This window comes from Vombatus ursinus, unplaced genomic scaffold (assembly GCF_900497805.2).
Source record: "Vombatus ursinus unplaced genomic scaffold, bare-nosed wombat genome assembly UNPS02000577.1, whole genome shotgun sequence".
Lineage (NCBI taxonomy): Eukaryota > Metazoa > Chordata > Mammalia > Diprotodontia > Vombatidae > Vombatus > Vombatus ursinus.
The window spans coordinates 56,522-78,261 of NW_020940355.1; the positions used below are offsets into that span (position 1 = coordinate 56,522).

The 21,740-nt window shown below is 39.9% G+C and overlaps 1 protein-coding gene and 1 pseudogene across 2 annotated transcripts in view; both read left to right on the forward strand.

Annotated features, from left to right (window-relative positions):
- The window catches only part of KIAA0319 (KIAA0319 ortholog), a 116,857-nt gene that overhangs the window by 41,660 nt on the left and 53,457 nt on the right, over positions 1–21,740 (forward strand). For both annotated transcript variants that reach the window (XM_027862468.1, XM_027862536.1), the window contains exons 3-8: positions 1,913–2,676; positions 7,591–7,783; positions 10,453–10,551; positions 15,217–15,314; positions 18,527–18,614; positions 19,780–19,872. In XM_027862468.1, coding sequence (XP_027718269.1) covers positions 1,913–2,676; positions 7,591–7,783; positions 10,453–10,551; positions 15,217–15,314; positions 18,527–18,614; positions 19,780–19,872 — 1,335 coding nt within the window. The remainder of the gene's footprint in view (positions 1–1,912; positions 2,677–7,590; positions 7,784–10,452; positions 10,552–15,216; positions 15,315–18,526; positions 18,615–19,779; positions 19,873–21,740) is intronic.
- On the forward strand, positions 16,172–16,986 carry LOC114043485 (annotated as a pseudogene).

The following is a 21,740-nucleotide window of genomic DNA, read 5'->3' on the forward strand; positions in this document are numbered from 1 at the left end:
AAAGACTTGTATGGTCTGACGTTGAGTGAAGTGAGCAGAACCAAGAGAATGTTGTACAGTAACAGCCACGTTGTGCGATGACTACCTTTGATACACTTAGCCCTTCTCAGCAGTGCAATGATCTAAGACATCTCCAAAGTCTCATGATGGAAAATGCTATCCACATCCAAAGAAAGAACTATGGAGATCTGAATGCAGATCAAAGCATACTATTTGTTATTTTTTTTCTACTGTTTTGTTTTGTTTTCTCTTTCTTGTGGTTCCTCCTATTGACTCAAATTCTTCCTTACAACATGACTAATGTGAAAATGTTTAATAGGAATATGTATATATATATATAGCCTATATCAGATTGCACACTGTCTTTGGGAGGGAGGCAGGTTGGGAGGGGGAGAAAAATTTAAAATTCAAAAGCTTATGGAAGTGATTATTGATAAAATAAATTAATAAAGAAAAGAGTGAAGCAGCTAAGACGAGGGATTATGGGACTTGTTCAGTCACCAATGGCTAATAAAAATAATTGTAAAAAAAAAAGGCTACTACAAATATTTTTGTACATGTTTTTCCCATTTTTATGATCTCTTTGGGATACAGAAATAATTTATTTTTAATTTAGGTCTTCTGACTCCAAGCCCAAAGCGCTTTCTATTGCACTGCATTTCCTCCTGTAGACTAAACCTCCATCTGAATATAACAATATGTTGAACTATATCAGGTTCATCCTAAATAAGCCTGAAAGAACTTCTCTGTCTTCTTTTAGGCAGCTACTTGGTGCAGTGTACAGAGAGTTGGGCCTGGAGTTAGGATGACCTGAGTTTAAATTCAGCCTCATTCATTTAATAGCTATGTTGAGGTTTAGATGTTTAGGGGTGCTGGGACCCCAAAATCACAACACGCAGGTCCTGCCCGAAAGAATTCGACCCAAGCCTTCTTTCAGCCAAAGACAAGGTTTATTAAAAATCAGCCATATAGGCCAGACTCTTAAGGAGTCTGAACATTTGTGACGCTCGTAAGGAAAAGTGGGTGTGAGGAAGTCTTAGCCACTAAATGTTGGCCAGGATGGATCTTATATACTGAAAGACTATGGGAGAGATCTAGGAATGGCCAAGTAGTTTGGGGTGACTGGAGGAGGGGCTGGGAGGAGTGTCTTGATGGGAGTGGTCAGTAAGCTGGGGTGACTGGAGGAGGAGTTTAGGGAGGTGAATGGGATCTAGATACAATCAAGGATGGGAAGTGGCTGGGAGATTGGGCATAGGGGACAAGGAAAGGCCAGTTGTTAGGAATAAGAATAGCCTTAGGAGACTGCTAGACTAAAAAAGTTCAAGTAAAGTTCAAAGAAGGTTTTTTTGGGGGGAGTCATCTTGGGCCTATACCCCATTAGCTATGTGACTCTAGATAAGTCACTTGACCTTTGTCTGCCTCAATTTCCTCAATTGTAAAATAGGGCTCATAATAGCACCTACCTCACAGAATTGTTATGGAGATTAATCAATTAATAAACATCTGTTTAGCACCTACTACGCCAGGCATTATGTGAAGTTCTGGGGATAGAAGTACAAATAGAAAGACAGTTCCTGCCCTCAAGGAGCTTTCAAATGAGTGGGAGAAAACAACACACAAAAGGAAGCTAGAAAGTATGGGAGGGGGGAGTCAGGGTGTCATCCTGAAGGCGAAGAAGATACCTGGTGCAGTGGCATGATGGAGAAGCTCAAAAGCAGTGCCACTGGTGGACATGGGATCAAACCTCAGCTTAGCACCGTGCTTGGCACACAATAGGCACTTAATAAATGCTTATTCTTTTCCTTCTCCTTGCAGAAAAATGTTTCCCAGTCTTGTAAGCTGTTTTGCCTTGCTATGGGATGCCGGTGGGGTGAGTGTTCCTCTGCCTAACTTCAGCCTACCTTGTTTACAGGTTACCTCTGTGAGAAGTGTAGGGATGGAGGAACCTACTCAAATGCAGTTATTTCCCCAAATCTGGAAACCACCAAAATCATGCGGGTGCCTCAAGTCAGTTCTCTGGCTGCCTGCACAGCTGCCTGCTGTGACCTGCCCAGCTGTGACTTGGCCTGGTTGGTTGAAGGTCGGTGCTACGTTGTGAACTGCCAGCACCAGGAGAGCTGTGAGCCCAAGACAATAGACCCTGTTAAGTCCTATCTAACTTTTGTGCTGCGGCCAGCGCAGAGACCACCCTCCTTACTAGGATATGGACAGATGATGCCCAATAGGGGTCATCCCATGGCGATTCCAGGAGGCCCGTCTGAGGAGGCTAGCAGACTTAGAGACTTACCCTTCTTGGGGAAGGGCCATAGCTTAGAAGAGTTACCTGAGTATACAGATGACTATAGGGAGATGGAGCCTGACTCCTTCCAGTCCAGTGGCAAGCAGGTGCCAAAGGGTGGTGCTGACTACATGGACTGGGGTCTACTGCCAAACACTGAAGGTCCTTTCAATTCCTCTGTGGGAAATGGCCATTCTCTGGCAGAGAAAGAGAATGGGAACACCAGGTTAGATCACCTGGCAAGAGGGAATGAGTCAGAGTGGGCCACTGTCCTGGATCACTTTCCTGAGGGAAGATCATCACCATCCCTGGAGAAGATCCCACTGCCTGGAAAGACACGAGAAAAGGAGGAAGCCTTTCAGCCCCCTGGACAGGCTAGCAACAGCCCCGGAGAAGAGGTAAGTGCCAAAAGATGAGGGTGAGTGTTATGAGTTCTGTGTTTTCAGTCACTCAGGATGCATAGAACGTACCATGATGCCAGGATTTGGAGGGGCAGGGGAAGCAACAGGCAGAATGAACCTGACTTAGTAATCATCTAAGTCCCATATTATTGTTTAAAGATCAGAGGTGCAAAGGAAAGTAGGTTTTACTTGGGTACCTTTGTGATTCACTTGTTCTCAGATGTTCAGAAGAAGGATGACTGCAGTGTAGCCTAGGAGGAAATCAAACAACCTGGGTTCCTTCTTCCCTCCCTCCCTTCCTCCCTCCCTCCCTTCCTTCTTGCCTTCCTTTCTTCCTTCCTAATATACTATTAAGAGTAGACTATTTAAAAGAACAAATAGCTCTTCTGCCTCCACAGTTCAGTTAACTTTATAGTGATGCAGCAGTTCTCAACAGAAGTCCCTCAGTCAGTGTCTAAGGAGGTGCCAGGGTTTTGCAGAGGGTCAGGTCAGTTCTTGATCTCTTAGCCAAGTCGCCTGTCTGCCAGTACCACAGGGTTTTACATCTAAGGAGTTGCTAGGACTTGAATTAAAGACACAGGAAGTTCACCTATGACCTTTTGAAATTAAAAAAAAAACATGAATTCAGTTGCCCAGTCTGAGAGATGCAAATGTAGAGTACACATTTTATGCAGCCTTCATTTCTGACAGGCATTTAGCAAACACTATGTGCCAAGCATGCTAAACAGTTAGTGTTTTCTGCATCTTTAAGCAAAGGAGGTGCACAGCATATAAACTATTGTGCGTCTTTTCCCCAAAGTTCAGTCAGCTGTGCCCGTCACATGAACAGAGGAATTGCTGGTAGAAGGGAATATTCCCTGGTGGAAAGGGGACAATGGAAGAAGCCTCAGATTTATGAATAAAAGTTGAAAGAAGGGAAGCTGAAGGAAGATGGGCTCAGTGGGAAAGAGAAGACTTGGGGGCAGATGTAGACTTGAAAGGAGAGTGGGGGAAGTAAATTTGAACTTCAGGGCCACAGATCCCAGCAGAGGGATGCTAGGCAGCTGGGAGGTGCAGTGGATAGCGTGCTGAGCCTGGAGTCAGTAAGATCTGGAGTTCAAATCCATCCTCAGATACTTACTAGTTGTGTGACACTAGACAAGTCACTTGACCTTTATTTATTCTAGTTTTCTTAACTGCAAAATGGAGATAATAATACCTCCTGCCTCCCAGAACTGTTGTGAGGATCAAACAACATAATAATTATAAAGCACTTACTTAGCCGAGTGCCAGGCACATAGTAGACACTATGTAAATGTTAGCATTGTAATAATAATAATAATACAATATCCAAAGCTGGAAGGGAATGCAGTTTGAGATCCAATCTCCTCATTTTACAGATGAGGAAATTCTGAAACTCATTCAAATTGTGATTTGTCCAAGGTGACATAGGTTGTAAGGATCAGAGTTGATGTTCAAACACAAGCCTTCTGACTGTACATCTTCCATTGACTTGAAGCAGTTGGTAGGCACAATGAGAAAAGTATTGGCAAGATTGTTTTTTGGGAGATCTGGAAGTCTCCGCCTTAAAGTGAGAGAAGATGCAGCCCTATTACCTTGAACTTGTATTCACTTCCCATCTTTTTCTTTTCTCTGGATCCTTAATAGTAAATACATTGGAGAAATGTCAAACTTGAAATATTTTCTACTGTCTTTTTCCAGAAACTGTTCTTGAAATCAGCAAAGCTTTATGTCCACCTGAAGTGACCATTCAATATTGTTACTCATGTCAATGTAAACATTCTTTTAAAAAATTTTATTTAATCCCTGGTAGGTAGGAATACTGAAAGAATTAGGAGTGGGGCTGAAAAAAAGGAGCTAGATTTCCCATGAAGGGAATGATGTGTTAGAAATAGAAAATTGGGAGTGACAAAACAGGAGAGAGGAGAGATATCAGATAGGCAGAGCAGGTCAGAAGGCTGAGTGTCAGAATGAGAAGGAGCTGAAAAATGAGAGAAATAGGCTAGAAGGAAAGCATCATAGGACCATAGATTTAGAGCTGGAAGGAACCTTACTTACACATCATCAAATCCAACCCCTTTATTTTACCAGTGAGGAAATTTGAGGCCCAGAAAGGGTAATTTGCCTGGGATCACATAGTAAGTAAGTGACTGAAGTAGGATTCAAAGTCAATCTTCCTGACTTCAGATCTAGAACTCTACTCAATATCTCAAAGAGCACATTGTTTGAGAAGAGTTAATATAGAGATGACTGCAGAGAAATCAGTGTGTGTACACACACACACACACACACACACACACACACAAACACACACACAGAGGTACATAAATATATCACTTACTAGCTTTGTGACAGTGGGCAAGGCACTTAGCCTTTATTTCAGTTTTGTAATTAATTTTCTTTTTTCAATGGATAAATTATTTTTAATCAAGAAAACAAATATATGTAAAGATATATGTGAATATATCTGTCATCCAACTATCTATCTATCTATCTATCTATCTATCTATCTATCTATCTATCTATCTATCTATCTATCTATCCCTTTGTACATTAGGGGCAGCTAGGTGGCACAGTATTAGGTTGCCAGGCCTGGAATCAGTTCAAATCTGGCCTTACACATTTACTAGCTGTGTAACACTAAGTAAGTCTTTAATTTCTTTTTTTTTTAATTTGACTTTCTTTTTGTCTCAGTTTCCTCCTCTATAAAATGGGGATAATAATAGCACCTACCTGCCAGGGTTGTTGTGAGGATAATTAATTTTAAAGTGATCAGTACAATATCTGGTGTATCATAAATGTTATGTAAATGTCAGCTATTATTATATTTATATACACACATGCTTAAGACTTTTTTTTTTCGAGGCAATTGGGGTTAAGTGACTTGCCCAGGGTCACACAGCTAGTAAGTATCAAGTGTCTGGTCTGAGACCAAATTTGAACTCAGGTCCTCCTGATTCCAGGGCTGGTGCTCTATCCACTGCGCCACCTAGCTGTCCCTTTTGAGACATTGTATAGTAAGAATAAAATTAGGTTGTTGAGCTTAAGAATGAAATGCAGTTAAAAGTTTAGTGGGGAAAAAGTAAAAGAGAAAACAGAAGGGACATGACTCAGTCTCCCAGAATACAATTTGGAAGGATAAGAAAGGAAGGTATCCTACAAGTAAATAGAAGTGAGAAGAAGATAAAGCAAGGTTAGAAAAAATTCACCAGGATTTTGTTTATAATTATCAATAAGATATTTTTGAAGTTAAAAAAAATGCACATTGTATCACATCTTTAGCTTTTAAAAATAACCAGGCTATCAGGCCAATTTTAATTTTTGCTCCTTGACTGATACATCTTATATATGATATGTATGTATATATGTGAATTTGTATATATGTATATCATGTGCATATATTTCATGTACATATATACATACAAATATATGTAGCCACAATAATTATGTATACACAAATATATTTATACATGTTAATTAAGTTTGGACATATAATAATAGCTTGCATTTATATATTAATGTTTACAAAATGTTTTATGTAAATTATGTCATTTGATCTTCACAACCATGTGAGGTAGCTGTTTTATCCTCATTTGTAAGATGAGGAAACAAAATCTTGGAGACAGTGAAATAACTTGCCCAGGGTCACACAGCCAGTAATTTTCTGAGGGGGAATTACAGACCCAGGTTTTTCTGACTCTAAATCCACAGCATGGATATGACTGTAGTTAAGATAGATTGTGACGGACAAGTCAAGAAGCCGCTAGAATTCATAGAAAAAGCCCACTACGTGAAATTGACCAGTAACATCTGTACTCCATTGAAGACTTTTACTGTGGTTTTATTTATTTATTTATTTTTGCTTAGAGCACTGAACTTCCCTACAGGTGGCCTTCCCAAATAGCCTGGGTGCTGAGGCGGTGTCTTGGGGAGTTACTTGGGAAATATTAATGGAAGATGGTGCTGAGTCTCCAGTTTCCAAATTTCAGAATGTTCAGCAATGTCTTACTTTTTTCCCCCCAACAATAGAAAAGTTAAGCCATGTTTTTATACAATTCCACTGTCTCTCTTGAACTTATTTCTCTCTTAGTGGGTTCCTCAAACTACTTTGATTCACCATTTTACACACTTTTAAACAATCTGGCTGATGGAAAAGGCTTCTTCCCACCTCCATTTTAAAATATTAAAATACTTTTTCTTCTTGACATACATGGTGGGAACTCCCTAAACCAGCAGCATTTGATGCCACCTATAACTTAGTAAATAAAGTCTTAGGGAGTTCCTATATTCATTCATAGCCATTGAGGATCAGAGGACGAATTTGATCTCAGGTCTTCCAATCTCCCAAGTACAGCACACAATCTATTATGCCATACTGTTTTTCCTTGCTTGGTTATCATACTTAATTTCCTCCTTCCTCCTCTAGGTTTTAAACTTTTAAATTTAATTCTGTAGAAGCATTTTGGGATGCACTTTGCATATTATGATTGGAATGGAGACTATACACCTAAGAGGTCTCTTTGGCCAGTCCTAAGTCATTTGCATAATTTTCAACTATTGTCATAATGGTAACTCCAAGGGTCATCAGAATTGTGCTTTCTTTCCTCTTTGTGGAGATTCCCCCTTTACCTATCGTTTATTATGCCATCTATGCAACACACTTGTACTTGTAATAATACTTGTACTACCTACATCACAGGGTTGTTGCAAGGAAAAATTTTGCAAACCTTAAAGCAGTGTTTAAATGTGTTTTTGTTATTATTAAAAGAGACGGTCTGGGGTTCCAGTCTTTGACATTTTACATAATGGTTAAGTGAGCACATTTTACAGAAAAGGTAGGTGCCATTGTGCTGTGTGCTTATTTTCAACTGGTTTATTCATAATAATTTATCCCTATGATTGATCTCATAGGTTCTAATGCCTTCCCATAATCCTCCTTCAGCCAACCTGGAGTTCAGTCCAACCATCGTGGAGAAAAGCCCAATTCTAACAGTAACCCAGCAGAACTCAGATCATGGGATTGAAGTGTTTCCCACTGACACTGGCCCCTCTCAGTCCACCCTAACTGAGCAGATCACCTCTCCCACCACTGCTCCAAGTACAGGTAACTTATAGGGAAAAAAAAAAAAAGACTGGAAAAGATATACTGAAGGCCATGGCTATCATGGACCATATTTTGGGTGCATTCTGATAGACTGTGAAATTTGGGAATACTCTCTGACCTTGCTTATTCTTGAACTTCAGTAGAAGGACTAATAATAAAGAGAGGGAGTTATAATTTAATTAGAGAAATGAGAAAGCATAGGTCCTAGTACTGGTTTTGCAAGCACTTCCACTTGGGCAAGTCACTTGATTCTTACAAGCCTTAATTTCTCCATCTATAAAATGAGTGTCTGGGGCTTGATATCTAAGATACCTTCATTCGCTAAAGTGTCCATCTTATAAATAAACAGTTAACAATAAAGACAGCTATGTGCTTCCCTTGTGAGACAACTGTTGTTGGATCTTTGGAAAGCACATAAAGTGCTTGTTAAGAGTTGGGAAGCAATGTTTACCTGCTTCCTGAACCAGATGTGGTGAATCCCATCCCCTCCAAGCAGTGAGAATCTCTGGACTGCCCATGCTTCTGTGTTGCACATGCATGCTATCTTGATCCCACTTAAATTTTATGAGTGAACCTAAGGATAAATCAGTCCTGCCAAATGGAACATTGCTTGAATGAATGAACAGTATCCTAGTTAGAAAGAAGGTGAACAAGTATTGCTTTAAGTGCTGATCCAGCAACTACTTGCTTTGGGTAATGGGGCAGTTTTTGTTAGTCTGGCTAGAATAGCCTTTTTTTGCTTTGATTTTGACTGGGTTTTGTTTTGGAAACTTTCTAAGAAGAGGGCCATTATCAAAGATTCACAAGGTCATTCACTCTCAGGAGACTGAGTGATATTTGACTAATAATACAGGAGCAAACACAGTTGCAATAAGCCTTATATATGACTGCAATGAGCCTTCTATTTGGCACATGTGGGGATGGGGTAGGGGAAAATCCCGTGGTAGGAGAAACACCACCTTGAATTTGCAGTGCCTCACCAGTTAGTTGTTATTGTTCAGTGTGTCCGACTCTTCGTGACCCCATTTGAGGTTTTCATGGCAAAGATACTGGATTGGTTTGCCATTTCCTTCTCCAGCTCATTTTATAGATGGGGAAACTGAGGGAAACAGGATTAAGTAACTTGCCCAAGGTCACAAAGCTAGTAAGTATCTGAGGTCAAATTTGAACTCAGGTCTTCCTGCCTGAAGGCTCAGTGCTCTATTTACTGAGCCACCTATTTAAGTGCTGGTAAACCAGAATTCTAAATTCTAAATATCTAATCCCTCCCTTACTCTGCTTAGGGGACATGGGATCATAGAATGGAAGGGACCATAGAATCACAGATTTAGAGCTGGAAGAGACCTTAGAGGTAATTGAATGTAACACCATCTTTTTGAAGATGAGGAAACTGAGGCATAGAGAGACTTGCCCAAGATCCCTCAACTAGTAAGAGGCTGAGGGGAGACTCAGAGTTTGATCTTTCTCCCTATTCTGGCACTCTGTCTACTAGGCAGGCTCTCAGAGGTCATTTAGTGCTATCACCTCATTTTACAGACAAGGAAACTGAGACCTAGAGAAGTGAAGCAACTTGCCTGAGGTCAGGCAAGACAGGATTTGAACCAGATTCTCTGAATTGCTAATTCAGGTTGTCTGATTTTAATTCACAAAATTCTTGCCACTTTGGAGCTTGAGAAACCCACAGGAAATCTTAATGTTTTTATATTTCAGTCATATATGTATCCTACCATATGTTGAGCTTTAGGGGTGCTAGGACCCCAAAATATCAAGAGCAAGAGACACGGTTCTTGCCCAAAAGAATTTGACCCAACTCTTCTTTCGGTAAAAGACAAGGCTTTTTAAAGATCTGCCATATTGGCCAGACTCTTAAGGAATCTGAACATTTGTAAGCTACTGGCTAGATTGTAAAAATCTGAGCCCTTGGTTAGGTTCTTAAGGAATCTGAGCGCCTAAATGGAGACAAGATGAATCTTATATCCAGATGGGGGAGGGATCCAGGAGTGGAAAATCTTGATGGGGGTGACTGGGATGTAGAATGGATATGATCAAGGATGGGAAAGGGTCTGGGCCATCCTCTGGTAATAGACAATGGAGGGCTAGGCTAGGTTAAGGGTAACAGAGAATTGGGAGATGGCAATAATGGAAGGCCAGTTGATAGGATTATAGCCTCAGGGGAATACCAGAGACTTCCTTGATCAAGTGGGAGAATTCAAGGAGAATCCCATAGACAAATGGGACCTAAATTCCTTTTTTGGGGTAAGGGGCAAAGGTCTCAGCTTGGGCCATACCCCATCAACAGGATTTGAATCAGATTCTCTGACTTGCTAATTCAGGGTTTTTTTTTTTTAATTCACAAAGTTATTGCCACTTTGGAGCTTGAGAAACACATATGTTTGGAGCTTGAGAAACACATATGGTTTTATATTTCAGTCATATTTGTACCTTACATTAAAAAAGTAAAATAATACCTATCACAATTGGCATGGATGGAGAAATAAATGAGTGTGTTTGTATGTTTAAATGATTATAGTCTGATTTTCTTTGGGCCAGTCCATCAGTCAGTCAACATGTATTAAGTACCTACTGTGTGCTTACTGCTCTGTACACTGTGCTGAAGACTGGGTGATTTTTAATGTGCTGTTCACATATTCTTTGTAATTAACTTACAGTCAAAGAACTCACGGTGTTTGCTGGAGACAATGTACTGATCACTTTACCCCAAAACGACGTTCAGCTGAAGGCCTTTGTTGTTCCAGCACCCCCTTCAGGTGAGATGGGTGTTCCTCCTGTTTGCAGACCCTTTCCTAAACCATTGATGGGGTGAGCATGGATAAATGGGACAGGTTGCTTCTCAGTGGACTGGGTTGTGGGGATCTATATCACTTTTGAAGACTGACAGAAATATAGTTAATGTCAAAGAACATTAATCTATTACCTGCCACTCCCTTTAAATAATCCTAGTAATGACCGAATTCTAGTAATGTCCTGGTATTCCTACTCTTCTGGTATGTACTCTTGATTAGGTTGAACCCCACCCTGAGCCATGACCCTTACCTTGTAAATAAACCCAACTTGAGCTGAATCTTAGCATCTAATGTCCTTTTCCTTTTATTGGGAGGGGCTTTAGATCATGAAGGGTAAAAACCAGTGGGTTTCCTTGCCCAGTTTGCTAAGGGTGGATGGCGTCTCATGGTCAGGCCTCACTACCTCATATGACCACCTCTTCCTTTCCTCCTGAAAGTATAATAACCTTTCCTGTAAGTTTCCATGTTGGACATCCATGTATTCAGACGTGGGTGACCCCAGGGCTTCAGGCTTGTTATCCTGTTATCCTGATTAAAGACTCCTTTTTCCTCCACTTATGAGCCTGATTTATTTTGGCTCTGAGAGGAAAAAAAAATGCTTTTGTGAAAAGAGCTACTTTAGGGGAACTATATTCCCATGTAAGCACACACACACACACACACATATGTGCTTTGTATCTGTATAAGCAGACATTTACATGTTTTCCTTCAGCGGTTCATTTAGGAGTCTAAAAAGTATTCAGACTGCTTAAGCAGAATTCATTTATTTGCCTTTAGGGCTTCTCCAGGCTTCTTGTTGTCAAGTTATTTTTCAGTGGAGTCCAACTCTCTGTGACCCCATTTGGAGTTTTCTTGGCAGAGACACTAGAGTGGTTCCTTCTCCAGCTCATTTTTTACAGATGAGGAACTGAGGCAAACAGGGTTAAGTGACTTACCCCAGGGTTACATAGCTTATAAGTGAGGCTGGAAAACTCAGGTTTTCCTGACTCCAGGCCAGCACTCTATCCACTGGGCCACCTAGCTCCCTCTTTCTCTAGTCCAGGGGTGGGGAACCTGCACCTTGAGGCCTATCTATTCTATGTATTAGCTATTGCCCTGTGATAATCCACCATACACAGGTAGGGGGAAGGGAGGAAGGTGTGGGAGATGTGGGGAGGGATGTAGTAGAATCAGTCAGAAGGCTTACGTGGGAGTTTGCAAAAGCTATAGGGTAGAAGGAGTAGCCCTGAACCTCCTAGATGACTTCACACAAGATAGTAGAAAATACTTTGGTGAGAGCACTAATTCTATTATATCACTCATACTTCTGTTATGATGCACCAACAGCTTAGTTCCTCTGTGAGCTCTATGGAACATATTCATTTTTAAAGGAAATTTGGGAATTTTTCATTCAGTTTAATTCCCAAATTCATTTTTTTCCCTTTTATTGGTGTGTCATAAGATTTGTGTAACTTCACAAGCCAAGAAGATTATTTTGTTCAATCCCCTGAGCTGAGGTAGAAATTATGATGAAAAGATAGAAAGGGGTAGTGTCTTTTTTGCCCTTTTTCAGAGGTATATATGGAATGGATTTCTTTTAACGTCTTCACTTGAGTCATGCTTTGCATTTTTTTTCCCCTGGAGAACAGAGGTGGCAATTAACTAGTGGTTAATAATAACATCTGATATTTATGTAGCATTTTAAAGTTTGCTGGGAGGCACAGTGGATAGAGTGCTGGGCCTGGAATCAGAAAGACATCTTCCTGAGTTCAAATTTGGCCTCAGACATACATTAATTGTGTGACCCTGGGTAAGTCGCTTTACCCTGTCTGCTTCAGTTCCTCATCTGTAAAATAATCTAGAGAAGGAAATGGCAAACCACTCCAGTATCTTTGTTAAGAAAACCCCAAATGGAGTCAGGAAGAGTTGTACACAACTGAACAAACATAGCAGTTAAGGTTTGCAGAGCGATTTACATACATTTGATGCTCACAACAGACTACTATTCATAGTCTCCTTTTACAGATAAGGAAACTGAGCCTCAGAGGGGTTAAATGATTTGTTCAGGGTTACACAGCTAATATGTGTTTGAAGGAGGATTGGAAATCAGTTTTCCCTGACATTAGATCCAGTATCAAAACCCCACCACCACCAATTAGGAGTTACAATTAGCAATATAAGGATTAGACTAGGTGATCTCAAAAGTCCCTTTTACTCTGAATCCTAGGATCCTATGAACCTCAGCCAGAGAGCAATTTCCTAGGTAGAATTCCCCCTTTCAATTAATCAATAGGCATTTAGTATACACTTGTGTGCTAGGAACTGTGCTAAGTGTTTGGGATACAAAGAAAAGCAGAAGCCAGCCCCAGTTCTTGAGGATCTCACAGTTTAGTGGGGGAGGTCACATGTAAACAACTGTGTACAAACAAGCTCTGTACAGGATAAATTGGAGATAGTCAACAGAGGGGAGATACCAGCATTATGGGGGGTTGGGAAAGGCTTCTCGTAGAAGGTGAGGTTTTAGCTGGGCCTTGAAGGAAGGAAGCCAGGGAAGCCAAGAGGTAGAGATATGGAGGGAGAGCATTCCAGGCATGGACAGCCAGAGAAAATGCTTGGAGTCAGGAGATGGAGTGTTTTGTGAGATGAGCAGCAAGGAAGCTTAGTACACTGGATCAGAGTACATGGGGGAGAGTAGGGTGTAAGAAGGGTATTAATACTTATGCTGTCTATCTCTCAGGACTGTGAGGTTTGTGAATCTTAAAGCATGATATGAATGTGGGCAATGATGATGATGATGATGATGATGATGATGATGATGATAATGATGATGGATGATGATGATGATGATGATGATGATGTACAGCTAGGCCCTGATCAGTGGGAGTAATGAATCCCCTAAAGTATCATATTATTAGAATTTGCACTGCATATTTCCTATGAGCTAAAACCAATGACCATATTTTACATAATTTTACCTTTTAGTGTGAATTCAAATACATGTGATCACTTTTGTTGTTGTTTAGTCATGTCCAACTCTTCATGATCTCATTTGGAATTTTTTTCCCTGCCCCACCACTTAATAGTATTTTTTTTTTCTAATTACCTAGCTGCCCATGACCACTTTCGGAGATTCATCATTTTTCCTACCAATCTGGACCTATCTTTTTCTGTTGTAATTAAGTACCCTAGAAGAAGCCCACCTGTGGTCTAGAATGTAGGGTGGTAGAAGGAAAGAAGGACTGAATCTAGAGTATCCCGGTGTGGTGGCTGTAGGTACCTGTAGGGGCTCACTACTACAAACACAGAGGTCCTGGTTCTACTGCCTGTGCCACATACCCCTTCTTTAGGAATGAGGAGCTGGGAATTAGCTCGGTTAGTCCAAGTTGGAAAGCCAGCTTTAAGATGGATCTGAAACAAATCTTTGTCACCCTTAATTCTTACAGTTCTGGGCATGCTTTGTGTGGGCTGTGATATAGCAGCTGCGTCAATCCTGCACCAATACACGTACCTGTGAACAACCTTGCTTAGGTCCATAAAGTAGGGCAATCAGAACTTTGGCCCAGGGTGTCAGCCTCCAGGGGGAATCTGCCTCTTCCCCAGAGTGGGACCATTGTGCCTGTACCTTGTGCTTTCCTGGTGCTTTGCCAGCCTCTTCCAGCCTACACCCTTTGACTGGACCTGGCTTCCTTACCTCGCTCCCTGTCCTTGTGCTGATCTCTTCTTGTCTGATAACACTAGTTCTCTTCCCACCTCAAATACCTTGGTGGGAATGCTGAGGCAATTAACTTCCAAGTCATTTAGCTGTTCCTTACAGTTCTGGAGAGCCCCAGCTGCGAATTACCCTGCCCTTATCTTTTTCTGCCTTTAAATCCCAGTTTCTCTCCTTCAGCTGACAATAGTACAGGCAGAATCTTGAATGTTAGTTCAACTGGTGGAACCAGAGATTAGCTATATATTATTTTTTTGTAGAAAACAATGGAAAAACAAACAAACCCTGTACTAAGGGCAAGGTTATAACTGGTTCAGATCTCTGTGGAGCTGAGGATGTCAGCAGAACCTGTAGCCTGGGGTCATGTCCCACCTGGGGGAGGTAGGGAGATGTGGAGTTATGGCTAAAACCTGTAGCAGCAAAAAAAGATGATGCTTTTTTAGTTTTTAGTTTTGGGGGGATTTTTTAGTGCAAGGATTCTTATTTTGGGGTCTGGGAACTTAGTTTTTCAAACTATCTTGATAACTGTATTTCATTATTATTGGTTTCTTTTATTAATCCTATGTATTTCATTTTATCCACTTAAAAGCATTATCCAGGGAAGGGGTACGTAGGTTTCACCAGGCCACCAGACAGGTCCATAACACAAAAAAAAAATGGTTAAGGAAAATCCTTTGTAATAGATTTAGTAGAAAACCTCTTGTAAAGTTATTTCAAGCTCTCTAATAAATCAGATGGCAATGAGATAGATCATCTCGTTTCAGAGATATAAAACCTGTTGTTCTGTACTTGGAGATGAGCTCAAAGATTTGAGGCCAGTATCAATATCGGACCTTTTGGCTTGAGGTCATTGTTATCACCCTTTCTCCTAATGTGTATATGAACTGTCACACAAAGAAAAGCTAACAACTCTTAAATATGGATTTTTTTTTCCTTTTTAGAAACAAGTTACTACTATGAATGGAGTTTGATAAGCCACCCCATGGACTATCAGGGTGAAATTGAACAAAAATACATGCAAACTCTTAATCTCTCTCAGGTAAGTAGGATGTAGCCTCATCGTATTCTACTCTTAGTCCTAGCTTTCTGCTAACATCATCTGGGTTCTTTAGTCCTTGAAAGGTCCCTTTTTGGAACTCTGACTGTTATAGATTTTTATTATTTTTTTTAAATTTAATTTTTGGTTGTCTATCAATTGGGGGATGGCTGAACAAGTTGTGGTATATGAATGTAACAGAATACTATTGTGTTATAAGAAATGATGAGCAGGTGAACTTCAGAAAAATGTAGAAAGATTTGTATGGACTGATGCTGAGTGAAGTGAGCAGAACCAGGGGAACATTGTACACAGTAACAGCCATGTTGGAGATGACTACCTTTTATAGACTTAGCTCTTCTCAGCAATGCAAGGATCTAAGACGTTTCCAAAGGTCTCATGATGGAAAATTCTATCCACATCCAGAGAGAGAAATAGGGAGTTTGAATCCAGATTGAAGCATACTATTAGCTCTTTTTTTGTCTTCTGTTTTGTTTTGTTTCTTCTTTCTTGTGGTTCCTCCTATTGGTTCTAATTCTTCTTTAAAACATGACTAATGTGAAAATATGCTTAATAGGAATGTATATGTAAAATGTATATCAGATTGCACACTGTCTTGGGGAGGGAGGTGGAGAGGGAGGAGGAGAAAATTTAAAACTCAAAAGTTTATGAAAGTGATTATTGAAAACTAAAAATAAATATAATTTTTACTTTTTTAACATTTCATTTAAAATTTTTTTGAGTTTCAAATTCTTTCCCTCCTTCCATCCTCTCCCATTGAGAAGGCAGGCAATATAATACCTATTATACATGTGAAGTTGTGCAAAACTTATTTCCCTATTAGACATGTTGCAAAAAAAAAAAATAAGCAAGAAAAATAAAGTTTAAAAATACTTCACACGTGCTTGACGTCGAGCTTCCAGCAGCCTGGCTGTGAAGGTAACGAAGGTGCCCAGTACCATGCAGACGAGTGAGTTTGACTCATCCAATGAAGAGCCAGTTGAAAACGAACAGACTCCATTTCAGGTATCATGGCTACCCTTATCCCTTGTGAATTGTTCTCAGTTTCTAGGTTTATGTTCTCTTCCAGGTTGTAAATTTAAAGTTGTTAGGAGAAATATCCAAAAGGACATGGAAGAACTAAAGAACTATGATATACAAGATATATTTGTGTTCTGTACCAGAGGAGAACTGTCAAAATATTGGGTACCAAACCTTTTAAACTTCTGTCAGCAATGTGGAATCATCATTCACCACTATCCCATCCCAGATGGACATATGCCTGACACAGACTGATGTTGTGGAATCCTATAGGAGCTTGCAGTCTGTCTTGAAAATAACTGGAAAACCTTAATACATTGTTATGGAAGACTTGGCTATCTTGTCTTGTAGCAGCATGCCTCTTACTATATATATCTGATACAGGATCACCGCAGCAGGCAATTGACAACCTTGGAGATTTAAGTGGATCTGGGGCCATATAGACCATAAAGCAATATAATTATCTCCATGATTTCCGAGACAAACTGACTGCACATCTGTCAACAAGAGACTCAGTATCAAGATCTGTATCTAGATAAAGAACAATGTCAATTTACTACACATAAATAAGATCCTTTCTGAAATTTTATATAGTCATCATAAACTGTTGCTAGTGGAACCAATTCAAATAAAAACACGCCTGTACAGATATATCCCTAAAGTTGCTTTTTTTTTTTGACAGTTTTCATTTTGTGTTCCTGTTTGGGGATAGTAGATGCACAAAAATGTCCTTCCTGTAAATGGGCCCCTTGTCTGTTTTATATGGGAACTGTATTGTATGATTGCATTCAACATCATTTAGATATTTGTCATGATCCCTGTGTAGTGCATAATAGTAAGAATAGAAGCCACCCTGGTGCTTGACATCATTATGTAGTGCTTGGCTACGAGAAGACTGGAAATTTCTTGGGTACCTTGGTTCTTGCTCAATAAAAATCAATTGCTTTAAAAAAAAAATGCTTCACTCTGTATTCAGAGTTCATCAGTTCTCTCTCTGAATGTGGATAGCATTGTTGTAGATTTAAAAAAAAAAATCAAATGACTTTGTTACTGATTTCCTTCAGTATTGCTATTCTCATGCAGGAAACCCTGTTCCTTGAGTTGACTACAGCTGTTCAGTCGTGTCTGGCTCTTCACTGAAGTCAGGTTACAGAGCATTTATTGTCTACTTTCCAGCTATTCCCCTGTGAGCTGAGTTAAATAGATTCTGGGACCTGGTGTCCCCAGCTCTCCATCAGGCTCATTTCTTGAGTTTGCCAAGACATTGCAATCCATTAATCCCATTATATGGGGCAGCTAGGTGGTACATTGTGCCTGGAGTCAGGAAGACTTATCTTCCTGAGTTTAAATCTTGCCTTAGACACCTACTAGCTATGTGACCCTGGACAAGTCACTTAAACTCTGTTTGCCTCAGTTTCATCTGTAAAATGAGCTGGAGAAGGAAATGGCAAACCACTCCAATATCTTTTCCAAGAAAATCCTGAATGGGGCCACAAAGAGTTAAACACAACTGAAATGACTAAACAACAAATCCCTTTATATAGTGCATATTATCCTATAATACATGTAAGTACCAAACAGAAGAAAGGATGTGGAGGTGGCACCAACTACTCCCACAAACTAGGAACCATTTTTTTTCACTCTCTACCAGGTGATTATGAATTAAGTTGCTTTCATGCCCCTTCTTTGGCCACCACTCCTCTGTTATCTCCTCTTAGGTTGTAAACTCCTTAAGGACAGAGAAAGTTTCATTTTTTGTATTTGTACCTCCAACCCTTGGTATAGTGCCTGACACATAGCAAATCTACTATAAATGTTCATTCATTCATTCATTCATTCATCTTTTATGATAGTAGCTAATTTGAACACTTCATCAACTAGTAGGATGTTTATACACAGGTTCTTCTTTACTTGTTTAAATGCCCTAGAGCTCTGTTGGATTTTTTTAAGGACTCCTGGGACATTCAATCTCCTTTAGGGGTCTGGTGAATTTCTGGACTCGAATTGAAGATTTGTCAGTGAGTCCTTTCTCATGTTCCATCTTTGAGAAAGTGGTTAAGGCATTTGAGCCATGCCTTCAGGTAGATAAGATTTATGACTTTTCTAGGTGATGAATGTTCTATTTCTCAAGACATGTTTGTCTCTGTAACTAGTGACTTTTCTATGTGTTACAGTTGCCTGTAGGCCTTTATTCCTTCAAAGTGGCTGTTTCTGGTGAAAATGCTTTTGGAGAAGGATTTGTAAATGTCACTGTTAAGCCAGGTAAGTCATTGTAAGAAAATCCAGCTAAGTGGTCCATTTGATGAGGCTTCTTGTTGGTTCAAGCTCATTAATCATTTCCATGAGCCTGAATGACTCAATAATATATTCATTTATCTTTCCTGTGGAGTTTGTTCTTTGGTACTAAAATAGTGCAGCAAAAATGTATTTTTTCTATGTTCTTTCTAACATCTGCTACTTTACTGGCACCTGGGTAATATTTATAACAATTGTCCATCTGAACTTTTGACTGAACCAAATATCTTTGCCTCCTATTTCTTACATGGATTTTTCTCCCCTTTTCCCACAAACCCTACCTCCATTCCTTATTATTTACCCATTCTTCCCAATATAGTGATTTTTTTAAGCTGCTTCCAGGTGAACAATTGGAAGAGGAGAGAAAATTTGTAGAGTTTTCAAATCTGCCCCAATCTATCCTTACCTGTCTCCTCTACCTTAAAGCCAGATAGTAAATGTGCAAACAGCCAGAACTTATATAGTGATTTAAGATTAGCAAAGCAGTTCAGATATATCTTCTTTGATCTTCACAACAATCCTGTGACATAGGTGCTATTATTGCCCCTCCCCATTTTACAGATGAGGAAACTAAGACTGGGAGAGGTAAAGTGACTTGTCCAGAGTCACTCATTGAGTAAATGTTGGAGGGAGAATTTGAACCCATGTGACTCCAAGACTAGCACTTCATGCACCATACCACCAAGCTGCCTTAAAAAGGCATAATGAAGCCTATGCTTTTAGAATGTCCCTGAACAAAAATAACTATTGTATGTAGATCTTCCTTTGATTGCCTGTGACACAGGGGACCTGGCCAGGTAGCTCTTGAGCTTGACCTAGAACCCGAGACCCCTGTTTTCCTATTGTAGCACCAAGCATGACCATGTTTAGTGGCTAAGGACTTGGGCATCAGAAGACTTTAGCCAGAGTTAGGTTGGGAAGAAAAGGAGAGACTCCAGGTAAAAGGCTTCTGAACTTCACAGAGAGGCCCGAAGATTTAAAAGAGACCTTCACTGGGTGGGATTTACTAGGCAAGCATCATCTCCACTAGGCTAGGAAAAGAAAACAGAACACTGGCTTTTTGTGGTAATGAATGTTATACATGCAACTTGCACTTAATTTGGTTTCCGTTCTTCTTTTCTCGGTCACAAAGCAGTGAGAACCAATCAGTCCCCGGTAGCAGTAGCTTCTCCCCAAGTACAAGAGCTCTTCTTGCCCACTACTTCAACCTTCATTGATGGCAGTCGTATGTATTTATTGGGTCATCTTTTAGTTTGCATGCTCTGAATGCTAGAATTATTGTATTTGGGTCATTCCTTAAGCACAATAGTGCTTGTGTGCTAATTTAATAGATTTTGGAATAGTAAGACATTTTCCATGGGAGCATGGAATTTAGAGCTGGAAGGAAATTGGGCTTTTCTCTTTCAATTTTATGTTATGTTTCCCCTGTTTTGTTTGGGGCTTGGTTTTACGCCATTTAAATAATTTTTTTTAATCTACCAGGACATTTTGGTTCAAATCTTTGTTTTGGAGGTAAAATAATTCTAAATAAAATGACCTTTCCCAGTGTTTTTTCTATCTCACTGAGGAGAATGAATTGTGAGAAATGTTAGCGGTGTTGTTCTGTAGAAAGTAAGTTCCCTGAGGGATGGGATCTTTTATTTTTGTTTTTGTATCCCCCATTATTCAGCATAGTGTCTATTAGTGTAGTAAGCACTTAATAGATTGAATTGAATTGCCTTCAACACTCATTTTTGTGGTATAGTCTTTTAATGCTGTGTGTGTTCAGATTGCATCCCAAGTAAGACCAACAGGGGCTCCAAGGAGACTGAGCAGACAGTGAGGATCAATTGAGCATGTGGTGTCTCCATGGCTTCATTAAACAAGCTTAGGTTACAACCTGTGTTAGCATTTTATGTCTATTTGATCAAAAACTTTTGCCTAGCTGGTAAGCTTAATGAGGCATGGTTTCCTTGATTTGTTTGGAGAAAATTATTCCCCATTAAACCATCCAGCAGGATGAATGTTCAATTCAGTCATTAATGCTTTTATGTATTTTGAACTGGCCTTGAACATAACAGAAGCCAAATTTATAGGGACCAGGCAATTTAATTTGAATATGATATAAGTGTTGACAATTCTTTTTCTTTAGCAGTATAAAAACAAGATCTGTGTTGAGTAAGAATATCAATTATTGAGAATATTTAAAAGAGAAAAATAGCCTTTGATGTTTGTAATTGGAACTCAGGGTAGAAGAGAATTTGAGATTGTAGAAAGCACCGAGTTCAATTTCCTCACTTTGCAAGATGTGGAAACTGAGGCCCACGGAGGTTTTAATTTTTTTCAAGGCCACACAGGTTGTAAGTAGCAGAGCTAAGATTTGAACGAAGGTAATAATAACAACAACAATCAGTAACATTTACAGTACTTTAAGTTTACAAAATGCTTTACACATGCTATGTAATTTAGTCCTCACAGCAATCCTGAGGTAGGTGCTATTATTATCACCTATTATTTTATAGATGAGGAAACTGAAGCAGATAGAGGTTAAGTGACTTGGACAGGGTCACAGAGCAAGTGTCTGAAGCAGAATTTGAACGAAGGACTTCCTGACTCCAGGCCCCACATTCTACCCACTGTGCCAGATTTAGTGCTTTTGACACTATACTATGCTGGAGCTGAACAGATCTTAAAAATAATCAAGTCCGGCGATATAAATTTTTTTTTAAATTTTGAGGCAATCAGAGCTAAGTGACTAGCCAAGGGTTACACAGCTAGTATGTGTCAAGCGTCTGAGGCTGGATTTGAACTCAGGTCCTCCTAACTCCAGGGCTGGTGCTCTATCCATTGCACCACCTAGCTGCCCCAATATAATTTTTTAAATGAGAAAATCAAGGCACAGGTGGCACACCTTGGCTAAGGATGCAAGGCGTGTTCTAGGGTTGGAATTAAAGCCAAGTCTTCTGGTTCCTAGTCCAGTGTTCCATCCGATTCACAAAAATACCTGCAGGAAATCTGGGGCAAAGACTACTGCCGATAGCTCTCCGTGTGTGTGGATGGGGTGAGGACAAAGAGTTAGCCCTTTGTATTTCCTCCACTAGAGCCTACTCTAGT